Source organism: Mycetomoellerius zeteki, unplaced genomic scaffold, assembly GCF_001594055.1.
Source record: "Mycetomoellerius zeteki isolate Tzet28-1 unplaced genomic scaffold, Tzet1.0 scaffold40, whole genome shotgun sequence".
Lineage (NCBI taxonomy): Eukaryota > Metazoa > Arthropoda > Insecta > Hymenoptera > Formicidae > Mycetomoellerius > Mycetomoellerius zeteki.
In genome coordinates this window covers 10,331-34,596 of record NW_017257392.1, presented here as the reverse complement: position 1 = coordinate 34,596, position 24,266 = coordinate 10,331, and the positions used below count along the sequence as shown (strand labels likewise).

General features: G+C 34.2%; 2 protein-coding genes across 3 annotated transcripts in view; both read right to left on the bottom strand.

Annotated features, from left to right (window-relative positions):
- Positions 1-20,565, bottom strand: part of LOC108726222 (amyloid beta A4 precursor protein-binding family B member 1-interacting protein) — a 144,574-nt gene extending 124,009 nt beyond the window's left edge. Inside the window, exons 1-2 of one of the 2 annotated variants that reach the window (XM_018453669.1) lie at positions 13,464-13,699; positions 12,986-13,031 (exon numbers count right to left, since the gene is read on the bottom strand). The gene's annotated coding sequence lies outside the window, so the exon portion shown is untranslated. Of the gene's footprint in view, positions 1-12,985; positions 13,032-13,463; positions 13,700-20,246 lie in introns of those variants that run through there. The other variant, XM_018453668.1, reaches the window with a different exon arrangement.
- Positions 20,566-21,636: 1,071 nt separating this feature from the next.
- On the bottom strand, positions 21,637-23,982 carry LOC108726223 (uncharacterized). The gene is made up of 3 exons (XM_018453673.1): positions 23,696-23,982; positions 22,460-22,672; positions 21,637-22,025 (listed from the first exon to the last, which is right to left on the bottom strand). Exons 1-3 carry the CDS (start codon positions 23,831-23,833, stop codon positions 21,645-21,647), a joined length of 732 nt encoding a protein of 243 aa, XP_018309175.1. The 5' UTR covers positions 23,834-23,982; the 3' UTR covers positions 21,637-21,644.
- Between the last annotated feature and the right edge of the window lie 284 nt (positions 23,983-24,266).

The window sequence follows — 24,266 nt, the reverse complement described above, 5'->3', positions numbered from 1 at the left end:
CGTCACTAGGCATATAAAAAATTCAGAGAAAGCCTAATGGTGAGCCTTTGAAATCCCTTCGTTCACGATCAACGAAGCCTTCGTAACGAAGATAGCATGCGACACGGTACGTCATATATTGCATTAGGGTAACTTTATTAATTAAGCGCAAGGGACAGACGGTGTGGCAGACACGTATTTTCCCTACGTCCATTTGTTCCCTTCCTCATTCGCACGGTCGAGGAATATCATCGGATATCCCTATATATCATCGTAAGCTTCCAATTTACCGGAAACGGAGGTGACACGCGATACCATCGGAATTTCTCATTCCATTTTCACTCATCGATATCGAACCTATTACTTTCGGTGAAAAATTTCAATTTTTCCGTGAGAAACGTGGTATCCAATATTAATCCGAGAGATCTCCTTAATTTATTGGTTGGAATCGAATTTATAGTCCAATTTTGAAAATTGCAACAAGCAATAGAAAGACCAATGATTCAGAAACAAAAACAAGATTTCTTTCTTCGAAAAATTTGCGCTAATAAAAAAAATTCTTTCTACCTAGTAACTAATAAGTATTCTAAAATAATTCCCTAAAATATTTTATGGAATAGTTGAGAAACTTTCACCGAAAACATTGGAATCCCCACATTGTCAGTGAAGATAGCGTGTGCTGTATGTCGTAGATACACGCTTTACGAATATTAACGTTAACTTCTCGTCTAAGCATGCAAAACAGCAATCGTCTTAAGGTACACGTGTACATACGTATATATGTAGTCACTGTTCGTCCGAAACGACTTCCCTCTCAGTCCTTTGAAATGCAGATACAAGCGCGCCGCCGTTTCTATATGCATTTTACGTAGAAACGTATTTTTTGTGCGAGCATGCGTCTTTGATGTAACGCGAGCAACATTTCTTTTTTCAATTAAAGAATACAAATAAAAAATAAACTTTAATTTTTGCTATCCTGCTCCTACATCAAACACGTATGTATATGGATTCTGTTCTTATTCTTCTTTTTAAATTAGATTTTATTTTGCTACTACTTTTCCTCAAATATTTATCATACACAAAAAAAATGTATGTAAGTAGATGAGCATAATACGTATGTAAATGTATGTAAGTATCCACAGTGCTTAAGCTCGAGTCCGCGAGTTCAGTAAGCCCTAATGACTGTATGAATACTATGAATCAGTCATCCCTACGGAACAGTGAACAACACAAAAAGGGATATTAACATATCTTTAACAAAAGTTATGTTAACAACTTTCATAAAGTTTGTCTTGAAAAAATATCTTTTTCCTTAAATTATAACAAAATTTTATATTGAAAGTATTAAATAAATTTTTATAATATAGCCGTGATAAAACAAATGAAAGGAAATTTTTACTAAATTTGTATAAAAATGTATTCTATATTTTTTAAGATGCTACAGAAAGAGAAAGAGACAGAGAGAAACCTTTATGTCTTTTTTGCATCTTTAATAAGAATTAGAGGATGTCATTGTACATTTCAAATGCTCAGATGCTCGGATACTCGAATTTCCTTTGATGTTCTTCTTGTGAAATTAATAAATTTCTTATATACTGGCTGGAAAAATATAAAAAATATGAAAATGTTCATTTTACATAAACACACTGACCAAGTTATACCTAGAGACATGTACCTTTTTCCGCTTGTCAACGTCAACGTCGCGCAACTTGAATGCAATTGCATCGCTCGACTCGCGCGGGCGTCATGATGTTTGCACACCGCATTCCGGTGTTCTTTCAACACTTTGTCGACTAACAAGCGGCGGTAGGCAAAAAGAAACCGATAAGTCAACGAGGGCGATGTATCCCGCGCGATTTACCTACTAACCGTGGCCGGTTTTTTCCGTGTTAAGAAACCTGTCACTTTCGCGCCACGCCATATGCACCGACTATTAATCGATATGAATAGAGTATGATTCTTATTTCAAAGAAAACCTTATGATGCAATCGATTGTTAATATAAAATTTATTGTTTAAACAGCTGGAAAATGTTACTTTTGTTTAGAATACATGGCTTAAAAATTCCAAGCCATCTATTCTTAATTTAAAAATATTTTAGAAAAAAATTTTAAATTTTTCGGATTAATAAATTTATTTAAAAAGAAATATTCGCTATTTCTTATATATATATATATATATACAATATCAATTTAAAGAAATTAAGATCAATTTAAGGAAATATTACGTTTACTAAAATATTTTGTTTCGTGAGATTACTATAGTCGCGAAAATAGATGATTATCGTGGGGATTTTTGAAAAAGCTGTCAACTAAAAAGATCAAGGGATTAATTTCTCAGTCATCCAAGCGGGGATGAAACTTGGCCTTTTATATAGCTGATAAAACGTCGCCGTGCAGTTTCACCCTCCGATCGTTCCTTGAAGCGCAAAGATCTCTTTGATTCCAGCTAATCCTGTTAATTGTAGCGTAGACTTAACGCATCGGTGAATTTTCCCATGGAAAGTATTATCGTTAGCTTTCACGCAATGACACGCCGAGTATCTTTCACTATCATCACGTCAACCATCGCGCAACCTATTTATGACTGTCTGTGTGTTATAAAGTCTTGTCATTAATATCTATGAAAGTAAATTTTACAGAATGGATCAAGAATTTCCCTATTGCTGAAAAAATGTACTTATTAATAAATCATATTTTATGATAGTACTAATAATAATTTATCTATCAAAAAATAATATCATCATTTTGTCTAGAAATTTTTACACACACAATTTGATGGTATTTAACATATATTTTCTTAAGTTTATCACCAATTAATAATTCTTGCAATATTTTATATAATTGTCTATAATAATTTTCATAGATCAAGACAAAAAATATTCCAAGTTGATTCATTAAAATATTTAAATATATTAATTATAACTTCTTTCTCATGATAATTTTTTTAATCTTAATCTATTTTTTATTGATATATTTTAGATATTGTGTTAATTTAACATCGATAAGCACAAAATAACAGAGAGCAGAGAATCAAAAAATACATAAGACTATCAAGTACAAAAAAGCGCGGTATAAAATTAAATCATCCGGAAGAGTAAGTTATCTCTCAAAGAATGAAACGTTGATCGCATACGACGGCGCTTATACTTTGCTCTTATTATACCCTCCGTCCTGGAGAGCTCCTGGTACCTAATTGGCCGAAAGAGAAGAAGGCACTCGAATCTCGGAGTGCTCGATCGCGATTTGCGGTTTTAATTAAGCCTGGTAATCCCCGAGAACAACGAGAGTTCGTGATTTCTTCCTTCGCGTCTTCGACCTTTCTTCCCTGAATCGTTATCAGTGCAAACATTGCTTCATCCCAGAATAGAAATATGTATGACTGTACATGCATATGTCGCTTGGCGGCCTGAGACCGGAAGTCGCGACCGATAAAAAATGCTTATGTGTCTTCATGATTATTAAAACAATACGTCAACGTCGCTTAACATTATACCGTTCCAGAAATAGAATAAATCTTAAAAATCTAAACAATGATTTCGAATATTCTCTAAAAATAGATTTTTTCATGATATGATAATTGTTTTTTATTTGTTCTTTTGTATAATATTTATATCTGTTAGTGTTGTATTAAAAATATTGATAGTGAAATTTTTTTGAAATTGTATTATATATAAATTCCTTTGTTAAATTTAATTAATACATTGCTACACTATTAAGTTCCGATATGACAGAAAACTTTATTAAATTATTTCTTTTCTAAACTATCTCTTTTTTTATACATTTCTTGCTTTTAATTACGATTAGAAGCGAACGTGATAGATTTAGAATTGATGAAATGACTATGATCTCTAGTTTGCAATATGACCAAAGTTGGGCACGTTCCCTAGGATTTACGATTTGTTCAGCTGGTCCCCTAATTGTACGTAATGTTATGAACTCCGACCTATGTTTCCATAAATTGTGCAGCGTGATGTTAACTCTGGACACTAGATATCCCTCTCGACGTCGTAATAACGGTTCATGAATCTACCTGTACACACCTACGCAAGCGCAGACGTGTGGGCCCGTGCGTTTCCGCCTCTGCATTCCCTTATCAGGTAAACCGTATGCGTTACGATGCGTTAAAAGTTGTAAAACGCATTTCTTTAACCACGTTGTTACACTAAATGGAGAAAGAAATGAAGTTTAAATAACGAAGTAAATCTAAAAGACATCTTTTTTCCAAATTGCCGGATCATGAATATAAGAAAAAGAGAAATGAATAATACTTATGTCTTAATATATTAAAAAAAGCAAAATTCAAATATAATATCTAATAAGCAAACTAGTAATAATAATAAAAAAATTATTTTCGAAGTATAAAATTTCTAAAACAGCTTTAATTAAAAGTAGATTAAAAAGAGTTTTTAATTCTTTTGCTATTAAAAAACCGTAAAAGACTAATATTTTTTCTCTTCAATTCTATTATTCAAGCAGAAAAGTTTTGTTAACTTACGAAAAATTCTCACTTTAATCTTTCTGCATTTTTTGATAAAAAAAAATATATGTTGTTTTTTATACATCTTTTCCATACATGTATTTTATGTTCACTCATAAAAATTAAGAACTAAAATACAAAATGAAATAACGCGATAACGAAAATATATGACTGATGTAGTGGGGAATCTTATCAGACAGTGACTGACAATTAATATATCGTGACACCGAATTAAAGCTTAATTAACAAGCTGTCGTCGATAAAAGCGAATAAAAGTGAAAGGGGCAGCGGAAGTGAAGATGTCGAAACGTCGATGCGGAGTGCCTGTCAATCGGAGTTAAATAGCTTAATACCGCCTCCAATGCGCCTACCTATAATGTACACACGAGTGCAAAAACGACGCCCTATGCGCTTACATCAAGCGCTTACATCAAACAAATTTTTCTATTAATATTCAGACTACTTTTTCATTTACATAATTAACTGCATAGTACAATTGCTTCATGTACACAAAGAACGAAAGCGCTCATGTTATGAGATCTTTTTGCGAATGCAGGTACACGAAACGTCGTTGATAAAGCCGACTGTACTGTCGAGCAATGCGCGCAAGTTAGTCTCGGAGTTGCAACTGACGCTTTTTGTTCGTTTCTACGGCAAGCATTTGGTATTATCTCTGTCAACGTAACAAATAAAATAATTACCAGCACCATAATATCAAACATTCTCTCCAAACCATACGTATGTACCATACGATTAAATAATTTTTAGCTTACGTACAATTAAAACTGCTGCTTTAACTTCGAGTAATGAAGATATTACTGTACACGTCAAGACGGATGCTATGGAATTAACTCGCGCGTAGCAAAGAACGCGTGCTGGTTCTAACACGTATCCTACTTGTAGTCTTTATTTCATCACGTTGGTAAAATATGAATGTAAGGAAAATTACGTAGGTGAACTAAACGTGCCAAGAACTTCCGGTTATTGCAAACCGTGAACATTAGAAGAGTTACAATGAGAAAAATGTTCTGATTACACCAACAAGAAGTACAAACAAAACGAATTCTGAGCATATAAATCAGATTTCTAATTATTGTAATTGAATTTCTGGTTGTCTCACAATTAGAATATTTGATAGATTTGTGTCTAATTTATATCTTTCTGATTAAATTTACCAGAATTCTAATTAAATCAACAAGGTTTTTTTCCAGTGTATGAAAAAGCAATTCTCATATCGTATAAAAATTCTTTAGCTAAAAAAGACTGCGATTTTTCATTTAAAAAGAAAACTTAATTTTTACATACTTTCTAGTATCCAAAATATTTATTATGTCGCATAATTTCCTGTTGCATTTTAAATGTGATTCAAGTTTCAAGCAAACATCTATTCGAGATTAATCTACCTTTACGCTCTTCGTTATCACAGCTTCCGGACAAACAACGCTTAAGCGACGGTAGAGACGACGAGCATAAATGTGATAATAATTGCGACAAGCGAATGGTAATTTGCTCGCGCACCTTCATCCTTATCAAAGGAATAACAGGACGACAGTGGTACTATCTCAGATGGCGTTTCCGCGCAGAAACGATTCTTCGTTTCCACGCTGTTACACGTTGCATCTCGCGGCAGACAACGGTCAGGACAAAAACGCCAGTGCAGCAATCATCGCCGCACAAGGGAACCGCGCGAAAATGGTACGTCCTACCTCCGCCAGCTTTGTCTCGAACTCTCGCCTCGAGTTTTACTACCAACCGCTTGCCAAGGGCAAAGGAAAGGGCCACCGAGTCAGAGAAATAGCTAGCTAAGACAGCGAAAGAGACTAAAGAACATCATCGCTCGAGCAGTCTTGCTTTTATACAATACTTACATGTCAGAAAGAATTGTATATATAAATCTATGTAGACAATTTCATTTTGTTATAATAACACTGTTCGACAAAAAATCATGTCACAAATTTGAGAAATTTACAAGTAGCAAAAAAGACTATTTTGTCATTTTCTAATGATAGATGAATTATAATAATTAAAATTGTAACGTGATAGAGCAATTTAGTGTTCAAAAAACTACAGGAAATGTTTAGTCTAGTTTTGATATTCTTTTAGAAGAGTGTAATTTATTAATTACTGTAGATTTTATGTCACTAATGTGAAAATTAATCGCTACCTAATATTTCAAAGTTGTAGAATAGCAATTTTTTGTTCATTTAATAAGGGTTATCTAATTTTACAATCGCTAAGATCAAAATAAACCTATCTGATCATATATGATTTATATGATCTTTCTACGAGTGTGAGACGATCATTCAAAACAAACGAAGCTACGTATCGATCTGTTTTACCGTGGACGATCATTTTGATGGGGCATTGTTTGCTTGTCCACTCCCCTTTTACTGTGGACGTTGCTCGTGAAGAGCGAACCCGTGTAAACTCGCCTTTAATGGAATAAGGAGGAACGATCCTGCCCCTCTCGCTGCCTCTCCTCGTGTTCTCTCTCCTCACCTTTCTCTTCGAGCGACCACGGGGGCGAAGCATTGTGTTATCGATCGTTTTCTCGTTCCCGAGGCACGAGAGAGCTCGAATCGTGGCACGATGTGAATTCGTGACTCTCGCGCGAGGATTGATCGATCTGGGCTCCACAAGGCGTAGAGAGGTACACGGGTGGACAGAAGAGAAAAGTCGATCGGGAGATCGCGAATGAAGGAGCAAACGAAAAGAGCGAGTGAGACGATCTAATAATAGGGCAAGCATGTACATTAACGTACTTCCGTGAGAGTATCGTTAAGGGCGTCGAGAAACCGGAAAGTCGACAGAAGAGAGACGAAAGGGGGAAAGGAGACGTGGGAAGAGGACGAGGAAGGGCGTGAAAGAGGAGGCCCAAGAGTAAATTTAGACGGGCGCCTTCTGGTCGCGGCAGATGTGAAAACGCGTCGATAAATCGACACTCTAAACGCACGCCTTTAATGCGAACAAGAAACCTGGATTTTTAACCCTTTCGCGGGTAACACAAATCGAACTTGTTAATTTTGTGTGCTTAGGATATAAACTTATTTGTTTAAAAACGGTGTAATCCGCGATTTTTGATAATTAAAATAATTATGTGCGAATCTTTCCAGGGTTGCCACATTTTAATTTTCGAGAAACTTTTACAAAATTCCCTGATTTCCCTGACAGTTTTCAATTTCCCTGATATTTTCCTGATTTGTAGCAATCCTGCTTTCCTCAAACACTGATAAAAGTATTCCTCCAAAAATACATTTTCCTCGTTGCTGTTATCTTCTCCGAATAAAACTTGTAAACAGCACGGAATAAATACATAATTTTCTTAAAAACTTCATAAAATACGAAAGATAGGATATATGTTTTCTGATGTTATTGAATTCGTTGAAGAGATCTACTGACATTATTATTCGCAGATAAGATTGCAACAGTTTATACTTCCTTTAATCATCATGAATACTTTATATCACGTTTTCACACTTCGAGAAAAGATCGCGAGCGAATACAGACGACATCGCTGGAATTACACTTTTACAACCAGCGACCGATATAATCGCATTCCATTTTCACTACGACAAGCCTTCGTCGAAGCTAACATCGGAGCGAGTGTATAATAATCGTCTCACCTCCCGTTGCGAACAACCTTATCTGACGGTAATTTTGCAGAATGAGGTGCATCATTATGGAGCGCGCGATGCAGCCGTGCGCATTGTATAATTCAATACAAGTTCCGAGTACAAACTCCAACTGGCGTTCGCGAAGTTTCCAAATTACTGAGCCGACGAACATGACGAGAGCCGAAGTGATTCAGATGAGACTGTCGCGCACGCGTTGCGCATCGACATTTGTAAAATGGAATTTTGCTGGACCCTACCAAACGCAAATTACTCTATCACGATTATAATACGAGAAAAAAAATAACATGATTTATGCAACGATTCTAACATTTAAACAGAGACTGTTTCTGTTAAACGTTTACAATCTAGACAACTTTGCAACGTAAAATTTTAACATTATAAAAAATGGAAATTATTGTAATTTTGATGTTAAAAAACAGACAAGCATCTGTATTTACTAATAGTTGATGCAAAGTAGATTTTTCTACAATTGTGTGATGTCGAGGAAATTAAATTCTTATCGAAATTTAATAATTTTAAGGTATCGAGAAACCTTCACGTTTTGTACTTGAACTACATATAGTTCTTATACAATCTAAGATTAATCTTGTTAAAAAGATTGGTAATTTATGTATCGCGTTTGAATATTTCCCTAAATCCTAAAACCTGTACTGTAATAAATTCTTGAAGACACATTTCTATTGCGTGGGGAATAGCAAGGTAACCATTTCATGTTTCTTATCCGCTTTTTCAAACGCATAGTTCAGATATTGTTGAAGCTCATAAAATTATAGTTATTAGCTAGCAAATGGCAACTCTAAACTAGCAACTATAATTTTATAAGTTTGAACAATTAAAAAATGTTTTATTCATTGTAAAGTTTCATTTCAACAATATTATTACGAAAAAATAACGAATGAAGGTAGAGTTAGTTTGGTATAACGGAATATGAGACGCAATAATAACGCAAATAATTCAAAAATTCTTTCAAACAATATATAATCAAGCTAAATGAATCGAATTAAATTCTACAAATTCTTAAAATAGCTATAATTTAAATATACGCTTTTATATTTAGCTAAAAAAGTTTCAAAGAAAATAAAATACAATGATTAATAAAATACAAATTTAGACACGATTCATCGGAATGCTGATGGGACTTGGCGATTTTCCATGCGTAAAGCTAGCGACAAGTTCATGAAGACGCATGGCAAATTATAACTCGCTTACCTAAATGACGCAATTAAGAAAAAATATGGAAACAGTGCACGCAAATATAGGGGATGGAAAACCGGGCACGAGACTGGGGGAATACGTCAGCAGAAGTTATCGCGGCACGCGTGCGACGTAAAATTAATGTCGGGATCGCGTGCAGACCGCCGAAACACGAGGGTTGCACCTGCACGTCACAGCTCTAAAAAGTAGTGAAGGCACGCGCTCCGAACGAACGCCCCTTATTTCTTTATCTCTGTCGTCCCTTACAAGAACGACCGTGGTCGTTTCTATCCTCATGAAGCGCGAATTACGTACTTACAGCAATCAACGATTTCCGAGTAAATTATCATCATGTTGAACAAACTAGCTCTTGGACCAGCGCGACGATAAATTAAATTGCCGTGAACAATATTCCTGGGAAATTATATTTCGTAACAGCACAGTTTTGAAATTCAACAAAATCTAAATTACTTTCATTGTATTAAATTCAAAGCTGAATTCCACAGTGAGATTTCAGACAAAAATTAGTTTTTATAAAAGTCCTCAATCTCGTATTGTCCTTTTTTATCACTTTACTGGAAGAAATCAAAAATTATTCTTTTCATAAATAAAATTTCTCTCAAAAGGGTGCATATTCTCTTCAAAGGAAACTTTTTAGTCCCTCAAACTCTGAAGAAATTAAAAACGCCCCACGAAAAATCTGGTACTCTGCAGGGATGCAACATATGTGTTGCATGCTCCGTTGAAAGAGTGTGCAGATAAATCCTCTAAACATTCACGATAAAAGCGTCCCTCGGGAGAAAACCGGATGAGAAAGACGAGTGTCACGAGATCCACGTCGACAGCAATTGTCTCAAGATTCAAGGCAGCCGAAAAAAAGAGGGAAATCAGGGATTTTTAGTATGTTCAACGTAAACTCGCATGAGAAGATTCGGTCGAGTGACGACGAAGATGAGGAGTTTTGTGAATCCTTAATGCAGAAAACACTCAATTAATCCTTTAATCTCACAACGAAGCTTTAATCAAGGATTCGCCGAAAGAGGGTAGTATTACACACGCCATGGAGCAGAAAGATCGATAGACGATAGAAATAACGACGAATAATGTATATCCCTACATACATGCATATAGTGTACAGTTTCGTACAGCATGTGTTTTTGTTCACACACATCAGAGAAATATTTTTCAATAAAAATTGACGCTGAAAATTATTCATTCATAATACATTACATAATATTCAACCGCGTACTATTTGCACAAAAATATTAAATTATTTTCGATAAACACGACATTTATTAAAATTTTCGATACAAAATAAATCCTCGCGATATGTAAAACATATACATTTACATGCTAAAAATCGAAGTGCTACGCAACGATTAAAAAATAATTAATATACACTGAACTATGTATACACATGATGTGTCATGAAATATAGAGAGGTAATGCAGGGATGAAATAATAATCTGCTATTGAAAATACAAGGAATCGTTATATCGATGATAGAGGATAACCGGCACGTTTATCACCGTATGCAGCAGTTGCGCGATTCATCCGATGTTTGTGTATTTTATGTGTATGTACGTGTGTTGGTGTGTTTTACAATCCTGATAAAGTAATATTTGTAAACGCAGTGCACGATAAGAGCTAGAATCCCCATCGATATGCTGATCGCGCACTTTGTATATTCCGAGGTTTATATAACGCGACCATGACTCGAAATTAATAAACACTTTATCTAAATATAATCAATTAGCTTTAATCTTTCAACTTTTAGTCTCTCTCACGAATTAAAAAAAAATAAAAGATCATTGAATTAAGATAAAAAATTAACCAATATGTTAGATTATTAATAAAGCTGCCGAAGAAATCGCAGCTATTTAAGGAATGTAAATCAAGAAATAGAAATAATCAAAACAAATTTTCTTTTAACTAACAATCAAGATTTTACACAGGTCCTTTGCTCCAAAGATTTGCTATAGGAAATTACTGTAGGATACAGTACTCATCCAAGAAATATGCGACGCAAAGGCCATATACTATTATCATTCATGTACCGTTCTGTACTTATTCTACTCACGACATCTTTCGTAACCGTAATAAATCAGACTCTTCTCAGTCAAAAAGCTGACAAGAGACGAAACGAGACCGTTGGAACCGCTTTAAGAGTTATTTTTATTGAGCTCTGAACCGAGCGCCGCGGAAAAGGGTGTGTACATCCTACACGTGCATTCACACGCTCATTCGCACATCATATATGTTACTTTACACAGGCAAGCCAAATAGAGTTTCATACAAATGCACGTAGGTATAGGTACACGAAACGTATCGAACTTCACGCACAGAAAGTAAGTCAGTTCATATACACGTACATATATATATGTATTACATATGTAATATATATACGAAATAAGAGAACGAGCTTCATACATATATTCACATGTATACGTATGCGAGTGTGCGCAAATACTCGTGGTAAAAAGGCTCTTTCTCGTCTCCGCACCCGAAGCAATTCGTTGCTAAAGAGCCATTGCCGCGGAAATAGTGAACTCTATTAATAGACGATGAACTTATATATAGGGTGTCTCGTATATGAGAAACAAGCCAAGAGAAATGAAAAAAAAATAACGATTGAAATAAAGCCATCGAAATATATTTATTCGCAAATAACTCAAAATTACAAGACTGCGGCAAATTGAGTTTTGGCGATAAAGACATATGAGTAAGGATTTCTCAGTTCTAATTTATAGAAAATTTTAATTCGTGATATAATTAACAAAATATTTAATATCGCATATTGATAGATTGCAATGATTACGTTTATAAAATTAAAAATCATTTGCCAATCTATTAAAAAATCTAAAATTAAAAAAATGTTCAACATTAATATGACATCCTATATATTTTCGAGAAGAAACGAGAATGCAACGAACGCGATGGAATTTTTTGATCAATTACGAATATCGGAGTATAGGAAAACGAGAAAAACGAAGCGAAAAAGACGCAAGAACTTCATCGATCGGCAGTAACTCAATATCCTTAAAAAGCGCACAATGCATCGTAATTGCGACGGGGATCATGGTCAATAATCGCATACAATCCACGCCAAAGTGGTATTTTTGCAATTTTTCAAATTATTTTTAAATAAAGAGATGTCTCATAAAATGTCTTGTAAAAAATTAAAAATTTCATTAAAGATCGATTTTATTAAAAAAAACATCGGATAAATTTAGAATAACTTTAATATAGCTAATTTAATTAACAATATAAAATAATCCAAAGCCCGTATATTTATTATTAAATATGTATTGTTATTGAAATCTGATTCAGTCCGATTTCAAAAGCGTTACAGCTAACAATGAAATAGAGTGAAATTTCATATCTATGTATGAGACCGCGAGCGGTTAAACAATTACACTTTGTTTTGAGATCAATTAAAAATCAAAATGATTACTTACATATAAAATTGTAAAATAAAGTTAGCGCAGTTTAAAAATACAAATAAATATAAATGAAAAAAGGCTATAATAAAATCAAATAAAATTTGCATGTCAGAAGTTTAGTAACTATTAACATTTTTATTAAATAAATTAATTTTTTATCTGCATTTTGTGACACATCTTATGTATATAAATATGAACGATAAAACTTTTACAGATCCATTATTTCAATAATAATATTATGCAATTTGTTACTCACCGATCCGACGCGCAGCGGCAGAGTTGCGACGCAAATTACGTTGAACCTACAAAATACAAATACGTCGAAATTATAGCGATGCTCCAATATAATTAACGTTTCGCAAAATAATTGTTATGCGCACGAAATAATTACAAACCACTAAGCTAGCGTCAGATTAAGCACGACTCGTGATTCTCGATTCGTAGCGGATTCGCAGAAATTTATCATTCGCTAGAATTCTCCACACTGCTCGCGATTCGTTCACCGTTTGTATAATGCAGCTCTATATATACCCTCTTGATTTATGGTGATTCGTGCTCTTTGATTTCGTCGAAAAATCGTTCCGCTCGCGAATTGACACAAATGGTGAACAACAAATGCAACGAATCTCCTATTCATAATTTAACTTTAATTTCGCGATCACGTGTCAGATACGCAATATATAAAACGATATGTAAAACAATATATAAACAAATACAATGTATAAAATACTCACTTCGTGATTGCTCTGCCGTTGCCCGATGCCTCCCCACAGGCCTCCTCCTCCTCTCAGTTTCCTTTGTCGCACAAGCTCTTTCACTCGCGAAAACGTAGTTATAATTATACGAGCGTAATCATTCGGAATATGAGAATCGCGCGGTACTTCGAACGGCACTCCCGACACACGCGATATGCACTTTACTGCATTGCGAGAGAGATACGCGTATTATTAATAATCGCTAAATATATCGCGACTGTTTGTTATTAAAATCACACGATCTGGTGAGCCATGTACCGTTATTCCACGTTCTCGAACTGAAAATAATAGACGAACTATAATGTTTTAGCCGAAGAAAAAGTCGAGGTGTAAAATAAAATTCATTCAATCGAAGGAGTAACAATCGTTTGTAAGAATCGCGACGAACAGAATGAGAAATAATGGCTGCGTTCAGCAGAGAAAACTAATCAGTTAGCGCTTAGTGATTCTTCAATATAATTGGTTCCTACACTTAGATCCTGTGAAGAACTAAAGGCAAGAACAAGGGGGTAACCTCTCTTGAATTCCGGTGTACAATCTGTCAGAAGTCCGATGAAGTCCGACGAAGTCCAGCGAAGTCCGATGAATTTATGAATTCCAACGAAGTCTGATGAATTCCAGTGAAGTCTGGTGAAGTCTTGAGGTTTGTTCGCGTCGCATGCTTCAACATGTTCCAATATGCTCCAATCATACCTCTTATTCACTTCAACGCGCTTGATAGAGTGAGTAGGAGCTATGGAGCATGTTGGAGCTTGCGACGCGAACAAACCTTAGAAGTCCGAAGTCCGGGCAATGTACACTTATTTTTTGAGTGGTTATCCCCTCGGGCAAGAACCAATCATATTAAAGAATCACTAAGCGCTAACTAATTAATTTTCTCTGCTGAACGCAGCCATTGATTTACAATTTCATTCTCCATTACTTTCATTTCGCGGATGAATAAGTCACTCGCCTCGACAAACGATTATCGCTGTACGCAGAGATTAATTAGTCGCTTGGTATAACAATTACTAATTGATCGTAAAAGATGCTCGCATTTCCCTCTCGGTACTTCGAGAAATGATAACGCCACGCCGCGCTGCGCCGCTGCCTACAGGCACGAGTGTCACATTACGAATGCGGCAAGGGCGACCGACTGTAAACAACGGCGCGCGGTATGACGTCAAGGCCAAACGGTCGTAATAAAGTATTTGTTGGAAATAAATTATCCGAATGCTTGTATTTATCATCTTTCAAATTGATATTGACGAGTAAGTTACCAGCGCACATTCCGTTCTGCGAACTCATGCACGTTGCACGAGGTGGAAGACAACAGGTTTTCGCTCGATTAGGAAGTTCATTGTCAGTACGATATAGCGACTCGAATCCTAACTCGATGAATATGTGATCTGAATGTAATTGTTCAAATTTTAATTACATACACATTTACTTCTATTTCACGCGGCAGCTTAAATAGTTAATTAATTACTCCGTTTGAATAGAATTGTTAAACTTAATATTCACGTGGAAAATAAAAGTTACTTTCGTTTCAAGGAAGAAAATATATTTATAAATTAATTATGATTTCTACAGAAATTTTTACTCAGTCATGTGTGTGTGTGATGAAGAGAATGGTTTTTATATATCAAAAAAATCAAATTAAATTGCAGCAAGAAATATCACTACTTGATTTTGTTTTATTAAAGTATTAAGTAAATAATTATTATAAATTAATTTTCATAAATATTTCTCGAATCAAATCGCAAATAATTTCGTTTTCCAACAAATAAACATTAAACTTATATCTGATACATCTATATATATAATATAATATCATGTCTAAAAAAGATTAAATCTCAAACAGATTTATTGATAATAGTATATTATCTATAACTATTAATCAATATGGAACAAGAACATTATTGCTCCAAAAAATATCATTTAAAATATAAAATATATTAAACGATATGTAATAATCCTTCGAAAATTTATTTTTTCGCGTGAGTAATTGTTTTATTATTCAACTGAACATTTAAATTATTAAAAGGCGACCATGTGTAAATAAAAAAGCCCGTGGTATGACGTCAAGGCCAAACAATAGCAATAAAATATTTGTTATAAATGAACCTGAATTATATCTATAAGCTTACATTTAAATTGTTAAACAATTTTTTCTCATGTTATCCTTGAAATATATATGTACTTGAGAGATATGTAATTTTTCTCGACTCAACAGACACTCGAGTGATATATAATTAAAAAATTACTAGTACGTAATACAGTCGTTTTTCAAGAACTAATCACATTAAACATCAAAATTACAAATATTGAAAATAATAAAATTAAATTAACTCATAATTAAGATCCTTATTTCTAAAAAATTTAAATTTGCATATCTTTAAACAAGAGGCATAAAAATTAAACATTAACAATAATTTTACGTACAAGTTTTTCCTGTGCATGAAAATTATTTGATGTCTTTGCCGTTAGAAATCAATGAGATGTCAATAAGTCAGCAACTTTCCTTATCATCAAGTAGAAAATTCTTGAAAATATCTATCGGCGAGACGATAAAATGAGAACGAGGAATCGGGGCATTCAACTATGTTACTTGTCAGTTTATCGTTAACTTTCGTAAACTCATTGCTTGACCGTAAGTACTTGACGCGAGAGTGTTCTCAGGTTCTCACATAAATACGCTACTCGATGCACATAAATACGCTACTGTTCTCTCTCTTGTAGCGTGAAAAAACATACGCGTACGATTTGCCACGTGAAATTAACTCTTAACAATCACATCTAAGAAACGACACTGCGAGTTATTACGTATTATAAACGTATTGTTATCAATGATATCTATAATAAAATTAATGGTATGCTTCAAAATCGGCACTTTAATTTTGATAAAAATAAAAGGATTTAAATATATATAATCAATTTTACAAAAGAAAATTTGAATTTTGTCTAGTCCAAACATTCGGATAAACTAATCACATAATTTAATTATATTTCATTATGAAGGTTAAATAAAGGGCTAAACATTCCGTTTCTCTACGCATTATCAAACAATGTAACCATGCAATAATATTGAAATAGAATCGTACTGAAGTCCATTCGAAATCGCGCTTTGCATGATTATTACGAACCCGCCCAGCGTTATCGTCATTAATATGATTATCATTATCGACATTAGCGCAAATGCTCCATGCCGCGCACGAACGCGCAATCTCTTCACGAAGCCATCGACAACGCATGGTCGTGCCTCGGTAGCGACTTTCCGCTTCCGGTACGACCGTAATCGGCAACGAAGATTCTCCCACCGGTTACCGTTCCCAAGCTCAAACTCGATAAACAGCGTATATCTAATGGTTCCTGATAAGAAGCGTTTAGTAATAAAGGGAACGACTTTCGGATCGACTTTACGTTAAACTCCGATATGAACCTAGAGTTTAAATAAATTTTTCAACTAATCCTTCATATTAAAAGTATTTTACCGAAATGTATAATTTTACGTTGGTATTCCAAAAGAATAATTTATTAATATATAATTAGATATATATAATTATATATTAATAAATTATATTGTCAAATGCATAAATATCTGAAAACTACTCAAATATGTACATTCAGAAATATCTTTTCATTGTTAATGTACATAAATATTGAATGATTAAATACCTCAACATTTATGTACATTAAAATACGAGTACATTAATGTTTTTCTATATTTGCGATCAAATGAAGAAACGTGTGCGCTCTATTTGCGAGTCTTACAAAGTAGTTACGAAAATGTTCGCGTATTGGTAAAATTTTATTCTGTGATCGACGTTTTTTTCCAATCGCTTGAACCTTCCACGGATTGCTCGCTCAAACGATTTCGTAATTCTCGGCGCCGCGGCGCCTGGATTATCTTGTTACTTCAAACCAGCTCGACATACCTTTCCCGTACATCGACTTCTGTACATCATACATGTATCGCGCACGTCGATCGCACATGTGGCAATGTCAAAGTTAGCCTTGTCCATTTATACTAACCTTCATGCCCGATTGACTAAACGCGACAACGCGAGGAAATCGCGATCATAGATTGATGAAGAAACAAACAGTATTTCACAATACCAACATATGATTTTACTTAACCTTGATATGATTTTACTTAGATGCTTTAATTTCTATCTAAAATGTTTCAACAAAGTATAGTATAAAGTATTTTGTATTTTTATTAGAAACAGTCCACTCAAGTCCTTGTTAAAATTTTGTGTCGAATTTTTAGTCTAAGTGTTGATTTAACATACGATTTTTTTTTTTTGTTAAATTGACATTCAAAATTTCTTAGTGTTAAAATGACACACAATTCATGAATAAACGAATAACATAAAAATAATGTTTTTTAAAACAAAAATTCTAAGATAAATGAATAAAATGTTAATATTACAAATGTTAATTTTAATAAAGAAATATGATTGCGTATGAATTGTGTCAGTGTCACGCGTTTTCGTATTAATTTTTTAAATAATATTTGTGTTACTTTCTAACATGTTTATCTTGTGCCAATTAATTCAACACAAAAATTGGAGTGGACCATTTGGGATATGTGAAAAATGTTAAATTTAACACAAATTTTCTGTGTAAAATTTAAAATTTATTGAAATATTCACGCAGTTTAGCTCGAGTTTATCTTTGCTTCAATTTTCGACATTAAATACAACTCGTTCAAATTTACGTAAATCCACAAAAAAACTAAGATTTAATTTTTTATTAATTGCTTATTTAAAGTTCAACGACTTTTTTGTCTCCAAAACACGAATAAAGAAGTCGTTTATATTGAAACGTCATTCAGTTCAGGTTATACATTGAGTTGAGACAGTTTCTATTACGATTATAAAGAAGTTAATGATGAAATAAAGACATAGTCATAGATACACTCCACAGGCTGTCGCCTTGCAAGTCGATCCCCTCCGAGCGTTTTCCAGATCGTTAAACATCGTGTCGAGCAAGCGTGTCGCTCATTGACCCTCGTGTTCCAAGGATGTCCGATGGAAATTGACTAACGGAGAGACGTCATCGCGTAAAATGGGCCCGTGAAATAATTGCTGTTTCGAAATATCGCGATTCGAGGACTCTCGTATCTTTTCTCAATAGAAAATAACATACCATTAATTGTGAACCATACATCGTTTTAGATTTCGGATATATCGAAATCTGAATTTTTCTCTTTTTCTTCGCAAAAGGAGCAAGTTATTGATGTAATCTTCCGAAAATCATGAGCGTCGTCACGCGTCGTGACAAAATTCTACGAAGAGGTCGAAGAGCATCTCATTATAATTAGAGGCACGCGCGAATGTCACTCGAGACGAGATGAGAAACTCCGCGATTTCTTCAGGATGATAAACAGACTAAACGTGCAACGCAAAATCTTATAATTTCATTATGCTCATATGAAATTTGCTCTTTACTTAATAATAAAATTACAGACATAACACGTCTCTTATTAAATATTACCTCATCTTCTTTCCACGAAATAAAATATATTTCACAATCAGAATGCTATGTTCTTGAAATGCTGAATTCATTTTCTTTCATATTCTTTTGTGATTTCTTAAATGAATATATACTTAACTTAATCTTTGCACACATTAAATACAGATTACCAGTAAACCAAATTCTGCAGAAAAGAATCAGTTACCAATAAAATATCGTTACGTTCCTTTTCTGCAATTACATCATTCAATTAGTAATTTTATTAGATGAATTTTTTATTAGACATCGTCCTAAATATTTTTCTCCTTAAACATAATTTTTTTTATTTAAATTTTATTTTTAATTTGTCATGGCTTTATACAGAGTCCTGTAAAGATCGTAACAACGCTTAAGGGAAGATTGCTGAGATCATTTTGAGACAAAAATCCTAATACCAAAATATCTCGAGAAAAAATGTTTTTTAACATAATAAATATCAATAATTATAATTAATTTTACCTTCGCATACGTAATCTTTATATCGATATTAAAAAGAGCCGATAATTAGCTTTTGCTTTTAGCACTTTGCGTTGTACCACACTTAAATGCACAATTTTTAGGCGATATAATTCGCTAACTTTAAATGTTTATAATTCAAAACTCATTATAGCCTCGATATTTTAGCATTAAAATTTTCGTCTGAAAATGACTTTAGGAATGTATCCTTAAATGACCCATAAAGAACATTTAAGGATTAGATTCCTGAAATCATTTTCAGACGAAAATTCTAATGTTAAAATATATTGAGAAAGTCGCCTCTCTCCGCCTTTATTATAAAATTGAAGCGACCGCAAAATAAAGAAAGTAATAATAAGTCTGTTTGCGTTGCTTGTACCTTTTGCACTCAGCATCTTCGCTTCTCTCTTTTCAACATCCAAATATATATTTATTTCCTTTTAAAACTCAATCGAACATAACATAATAATTCCTACATTTAATATATTAAATCTAAATATTAATAATTTGAAATTAACTATTAAATCTAAATAAATATGGAATATTACCTCCTATAAATAAAATAATAAAGAAATAAAAAAATATATCTAAATTTTTAGAAAGTTCAAACGATTCAAACAAACATATTAATTCACATTAAGCGTAATCGTTCATCGATCGCGACTTGCTCCTTTCGCAAGCGAACTGCACTCTTCGCAAAAGTTCACGAGGCCGCGCGAAATCCCGACGTCTCGACGCGTCATAAGGTTAGCCGTTTCGTGAATTCTCGCGTTGAGTCTGTACCGAAATGAAATCCACGTTACTCACCGGGATGACTCGTCGCGTACTTCCGTCCTCTCTACCCTCCCGCCTTCTCTCTCGTCTCCTCACGCCGGTGTGTAGCTCCGTCGAATCCGTCTGGCGGCGTAAATTCAACGATTACCGTCACACACCTTCGTCACGCACTGCGCGTCCGTGCCTCCCTTTCGCGGAGCGGCGCGAATTTTGTAGCCGAGAAATTTCGGAGTCCGCGGGAACGACGCGCGACGAACGATCCGCTCGCGTAGTGGTAACGTCACGGAGTCGCGCGGCCCCGGGGAACCGTCTCTATCTCTCTTTCTCCCTTTCCCTGTCGCGAGCGAGCGGACCGTGCTCCCGCCACCGCTGCCGCCGCGACGACTTTCTGCGCATGTCGCCATTCGCGCGCGCGCATATCCACCGAGTTCGAACGGAGCCCCACCGCTCGCGCCGCGCCAACGAACCCTGCCAACGAACCGCCCAAGATTTATCCATTTAAACATTACCAAGTCGATCAAAATGTTAATAAATCTTTTTTCAACGATCCTTCGTCTCTGATTTGAGGAAATAGATATTTATTTGTTATCCTTTATAATGTATTATCAGTAACCGAACAGAAATTTCTCCATCTTTCTATCTTTTTTAAATATCTGCAGGTATTTTATCTATACAAAAAGAAAACAATTTTGTTAAAATCTTTGCAATGAAAAATTTAGTTAGATACAAATCTGAAAATAATCGTGTTGAACCACTCAAAATGATTATGTAAAATTACTTAAGCATTAGATAACAAAAAAATCTTAATATTCTAGCCATCAGTTTGAGAGTATAGTGATTATTTTGTCCAGCAAAATTATTTTTAGATCCTTATCTAAGTAATTTTTTTAATATTTCAGCAAAATTGTTCTTTCTAAATAGCAAAATTTGTCGCGATGGATACATTAATTTTTCTAGTATTACAGAAGTACAAGCTGTATCGGAATAACAATACATTTTTCAAATTGGTGTATCTTTTCAAAACGAATTTAATCTATCGTTGGAAACATAACTGTCGTCATCCGTGACTTCGTACCTGTACACGGTATAATACATCGACACATGATACACGTCGAGATCTTTATTTTCCATTCCTCGCGAATAGAGTTCCCAGCCGTACTCTTTTAAATACATATGTATATATACTCTGTTTGAGATCGTAAAATTTGGTCATTAATTAAAATTTTATATTTATAATATTAATAAGAGTTGATTAATAAGAATTATCAATAAATTTATGTTCTAAAATTTTATTTTATTAAATAGTTATATTTAATTAATAAAGCAATTATACTCCCTCCTTCCGTTCTCGATCATCTTTTTTAAAAAAGTATACGTACATATGTACGCTTACCTGTGATTCATATATTATATATATATATATATATAAAACTACTCGCGAAGTATTTGTATTCCCATAAAAGCGGCCGAGTAATTCCCTTTGCCGGTATCGTCGAACACGACCCTGTCTTCGACGACCCAGCGGCTGTAGCGAATTTCCGCGATGAGACGAAAGCCCAGCTTCAGGGCTAACGACTGGCTCAAACCCGACGTGAAGACGGCACCTACGGCCGACATGTCCAATGTGGACGCAACTTGAATGCAAACCTTCAATAGGGCTGCGCCGACGCCTTTTTGCTGATAAGACGGATGAACACAGAGAACGTAGATTCGAAGATATACGTCACAATCGAATTCTTTGTACACGTTCGACCGTTTTATTAGAGCATTGATCAGACCCATAATTTTCTCCAGTGCATCTCCTTCAAAATTCTAAACCAACCAAATGTTTCTTATTATATTTACAATTTACTTAATTCAACTTATCTCAGCTAATCTTAGAAAACTTATCTTAGGATGCTGCTCATAGTTTTATACTCTTATTTAAGATAGTCTTAAATAATATTATAGAATCTTAAAAGATCACCTAAGTGGTGGATACTTCCTCCACTTTTTCGTTTGCATATAATAAAAAAAGTTTTTTGTATAATGTAATAATAATGTTAACACGTGTCAAGAGTTTTAATTACTTGGTAAACTTGTTACATTGAATTCTTATGCTTGTTTCTACCAATATAGATTAACTTTATCTCGATTCAACTTACTCTTCATCTTTTTGTAATTTTAGAAAAAGATGAAGAGTTAGTTGAATCGAAATTTAAATTAAACGAGCATTAGAGTTGAAACTACAACAAAACTGCACGTACTTGTACTCGATTATATATGTCGCTTTTGTCCGAATTGCTATTGATTCGAGTAACAGCAACTCCAATGACTCGTCCAGATGTCAGACTAAGCGCAACCAAGCTGGTAGTGTCTTTCATCCATGTTTTCATTAGATCTAGATATGACTTGACGGACGTCTCATCTTGCAACAAGGCAACTGCTTTGCACATCGGTTCCTCCCGAAAAAAATGATGCTGCGAGAGAGTCACTAATCTTTATTTTTATAATATGTGCAAGAAATGAATGAATCTTTTATTTTCTATTATTCTATAGTTTTAATAAAATTATTGTTAGAGAGTGAGTCAACATGAGAATAAAATCAGTCACAAATTTATTTGATATCTAGAACCCGAATTAAAGTTCTAAGATCTTCTTCTTATTTATTGGCTTCTGCTTCTATAAATAGTGAGAAGCTAATAAGACCAAAAGTTCTGAGATCGTGTCAACTATAGCTAGCTGTCCCCACTACACCTCATTCCTCACCATCATGACTCTGTCGTTCAGTCGCTCGCTACGGCTAGAGTCCCTCTAACTGTAGGTCAAGACACAAAACCGGAAGTACGCCATGTTTCAGTCTTATCGGAAATGGTTAATAATTCTTATTTTTTTTTAATAAATGACACCTGCCTTCGGAAAGGGGGTCAATACGGCTAAAATTAGATTGGCGATAATTATTTTAAGATAATTAACTCAGACTGAAGTAAAAAACGATCGCCATCTTACCAAACATGGTACTACACCTATAAAAATTGCTCTCACCTATTCACTAACACATTAACAAACTGAAACATGGAGACACCAATCACCGAAGAGGACCGCTCATGTCTCGATTCTGGAGCTAGAGGGACTCTAGCTACGGCTTTAAGCTAGTAGCAATAGGAAGAATCGTGAAGAACGTGCTACGGTCGACACGAATCAGTATGTCGGTGGATAATCCGAGCTCTATTGATATCTTATGAGAATTCTCTGAAATAATGCATTTCCTCAAGTCTCAGTAATCACGTGATGATAACATGCGAGCGATAAATGAGATAACCGTGATTTTCTAACTGCATTTTGTGGAAAAATTATTTTGCAAATGAGAGGAATAGGCAGAAAGAAAAGTCGAAAAAAAAACGTCATTGACGTATTTTCGTACGATCAAAGCTTGTAATTAATTGGCGTTGAACTATTCAACGCAAACGTGTTGTTCTCTCTAGGTTTTCTCGCTGCTGAACTTTTATCAAACGCAGAGCTTCCTCATAATGCGCTTCCTTGAGATCCTGGATTTTGCATATCGCCGGTGAATCCCACTCCAAAGGTGCATACATTCTCGCTTCCATTTCAATAAAATCGTTCTTTTTTTCCTCATCCATGACGAAGTTTATAACAGTAATTTATTTCATTAACAATGAATAAATATAACCGTGAACTAAATAACGTGCCCCAAAATCTGTTTTGTCAATCAGCAATTTGAAGTGAGGTGAAGTGAGATTTTCGTTCTTTTCGCACTCACATTTTTTTGAATAAAGTAAGAATCGATTATTATATAAATATATCTCTCTAAATTTAATAACAAATTAGTACTAAATATTAAACAGGCAGATTCCATTAATTTAAATGATGGCCTTTTAATAATTTAAATATTCAGTTATTCAATAAAACAATTATTCAAGTGAAAAATCGAAAAATTCTAAACTAATTCGATGAATATGTGATCAAATCAGAGATAAATTCTGTTTTTCAAACAAAAATTTAAAAATAATTAATAAATTTATTTTTAATTCGTCTATAGTTTATAGTCTATAT

Coding starts and splice junctions, on each gene's coding strand:
- LOC108726223 (XM_018453673.1), bottom strand. CDS start 23,833: ATGGATGAGGAAAAAAAGAACGATTTTATTGAAATGGAAGCGAGAATG. Junction 22,673..23,695: donor AAGCTCTGCGTTTGATAAAA/GTTCAGCAGCGA, acceptor ACTCTCTCGCAG/CATCATTTTTTTCGGGAGGA. Junction 22,026..22,459: donor ACATATATAATCGAGTACAA/GTACGTGCAGTT, acceptor TGGTTGGTTTAG/AATTTTGAAGGAGATGCACT.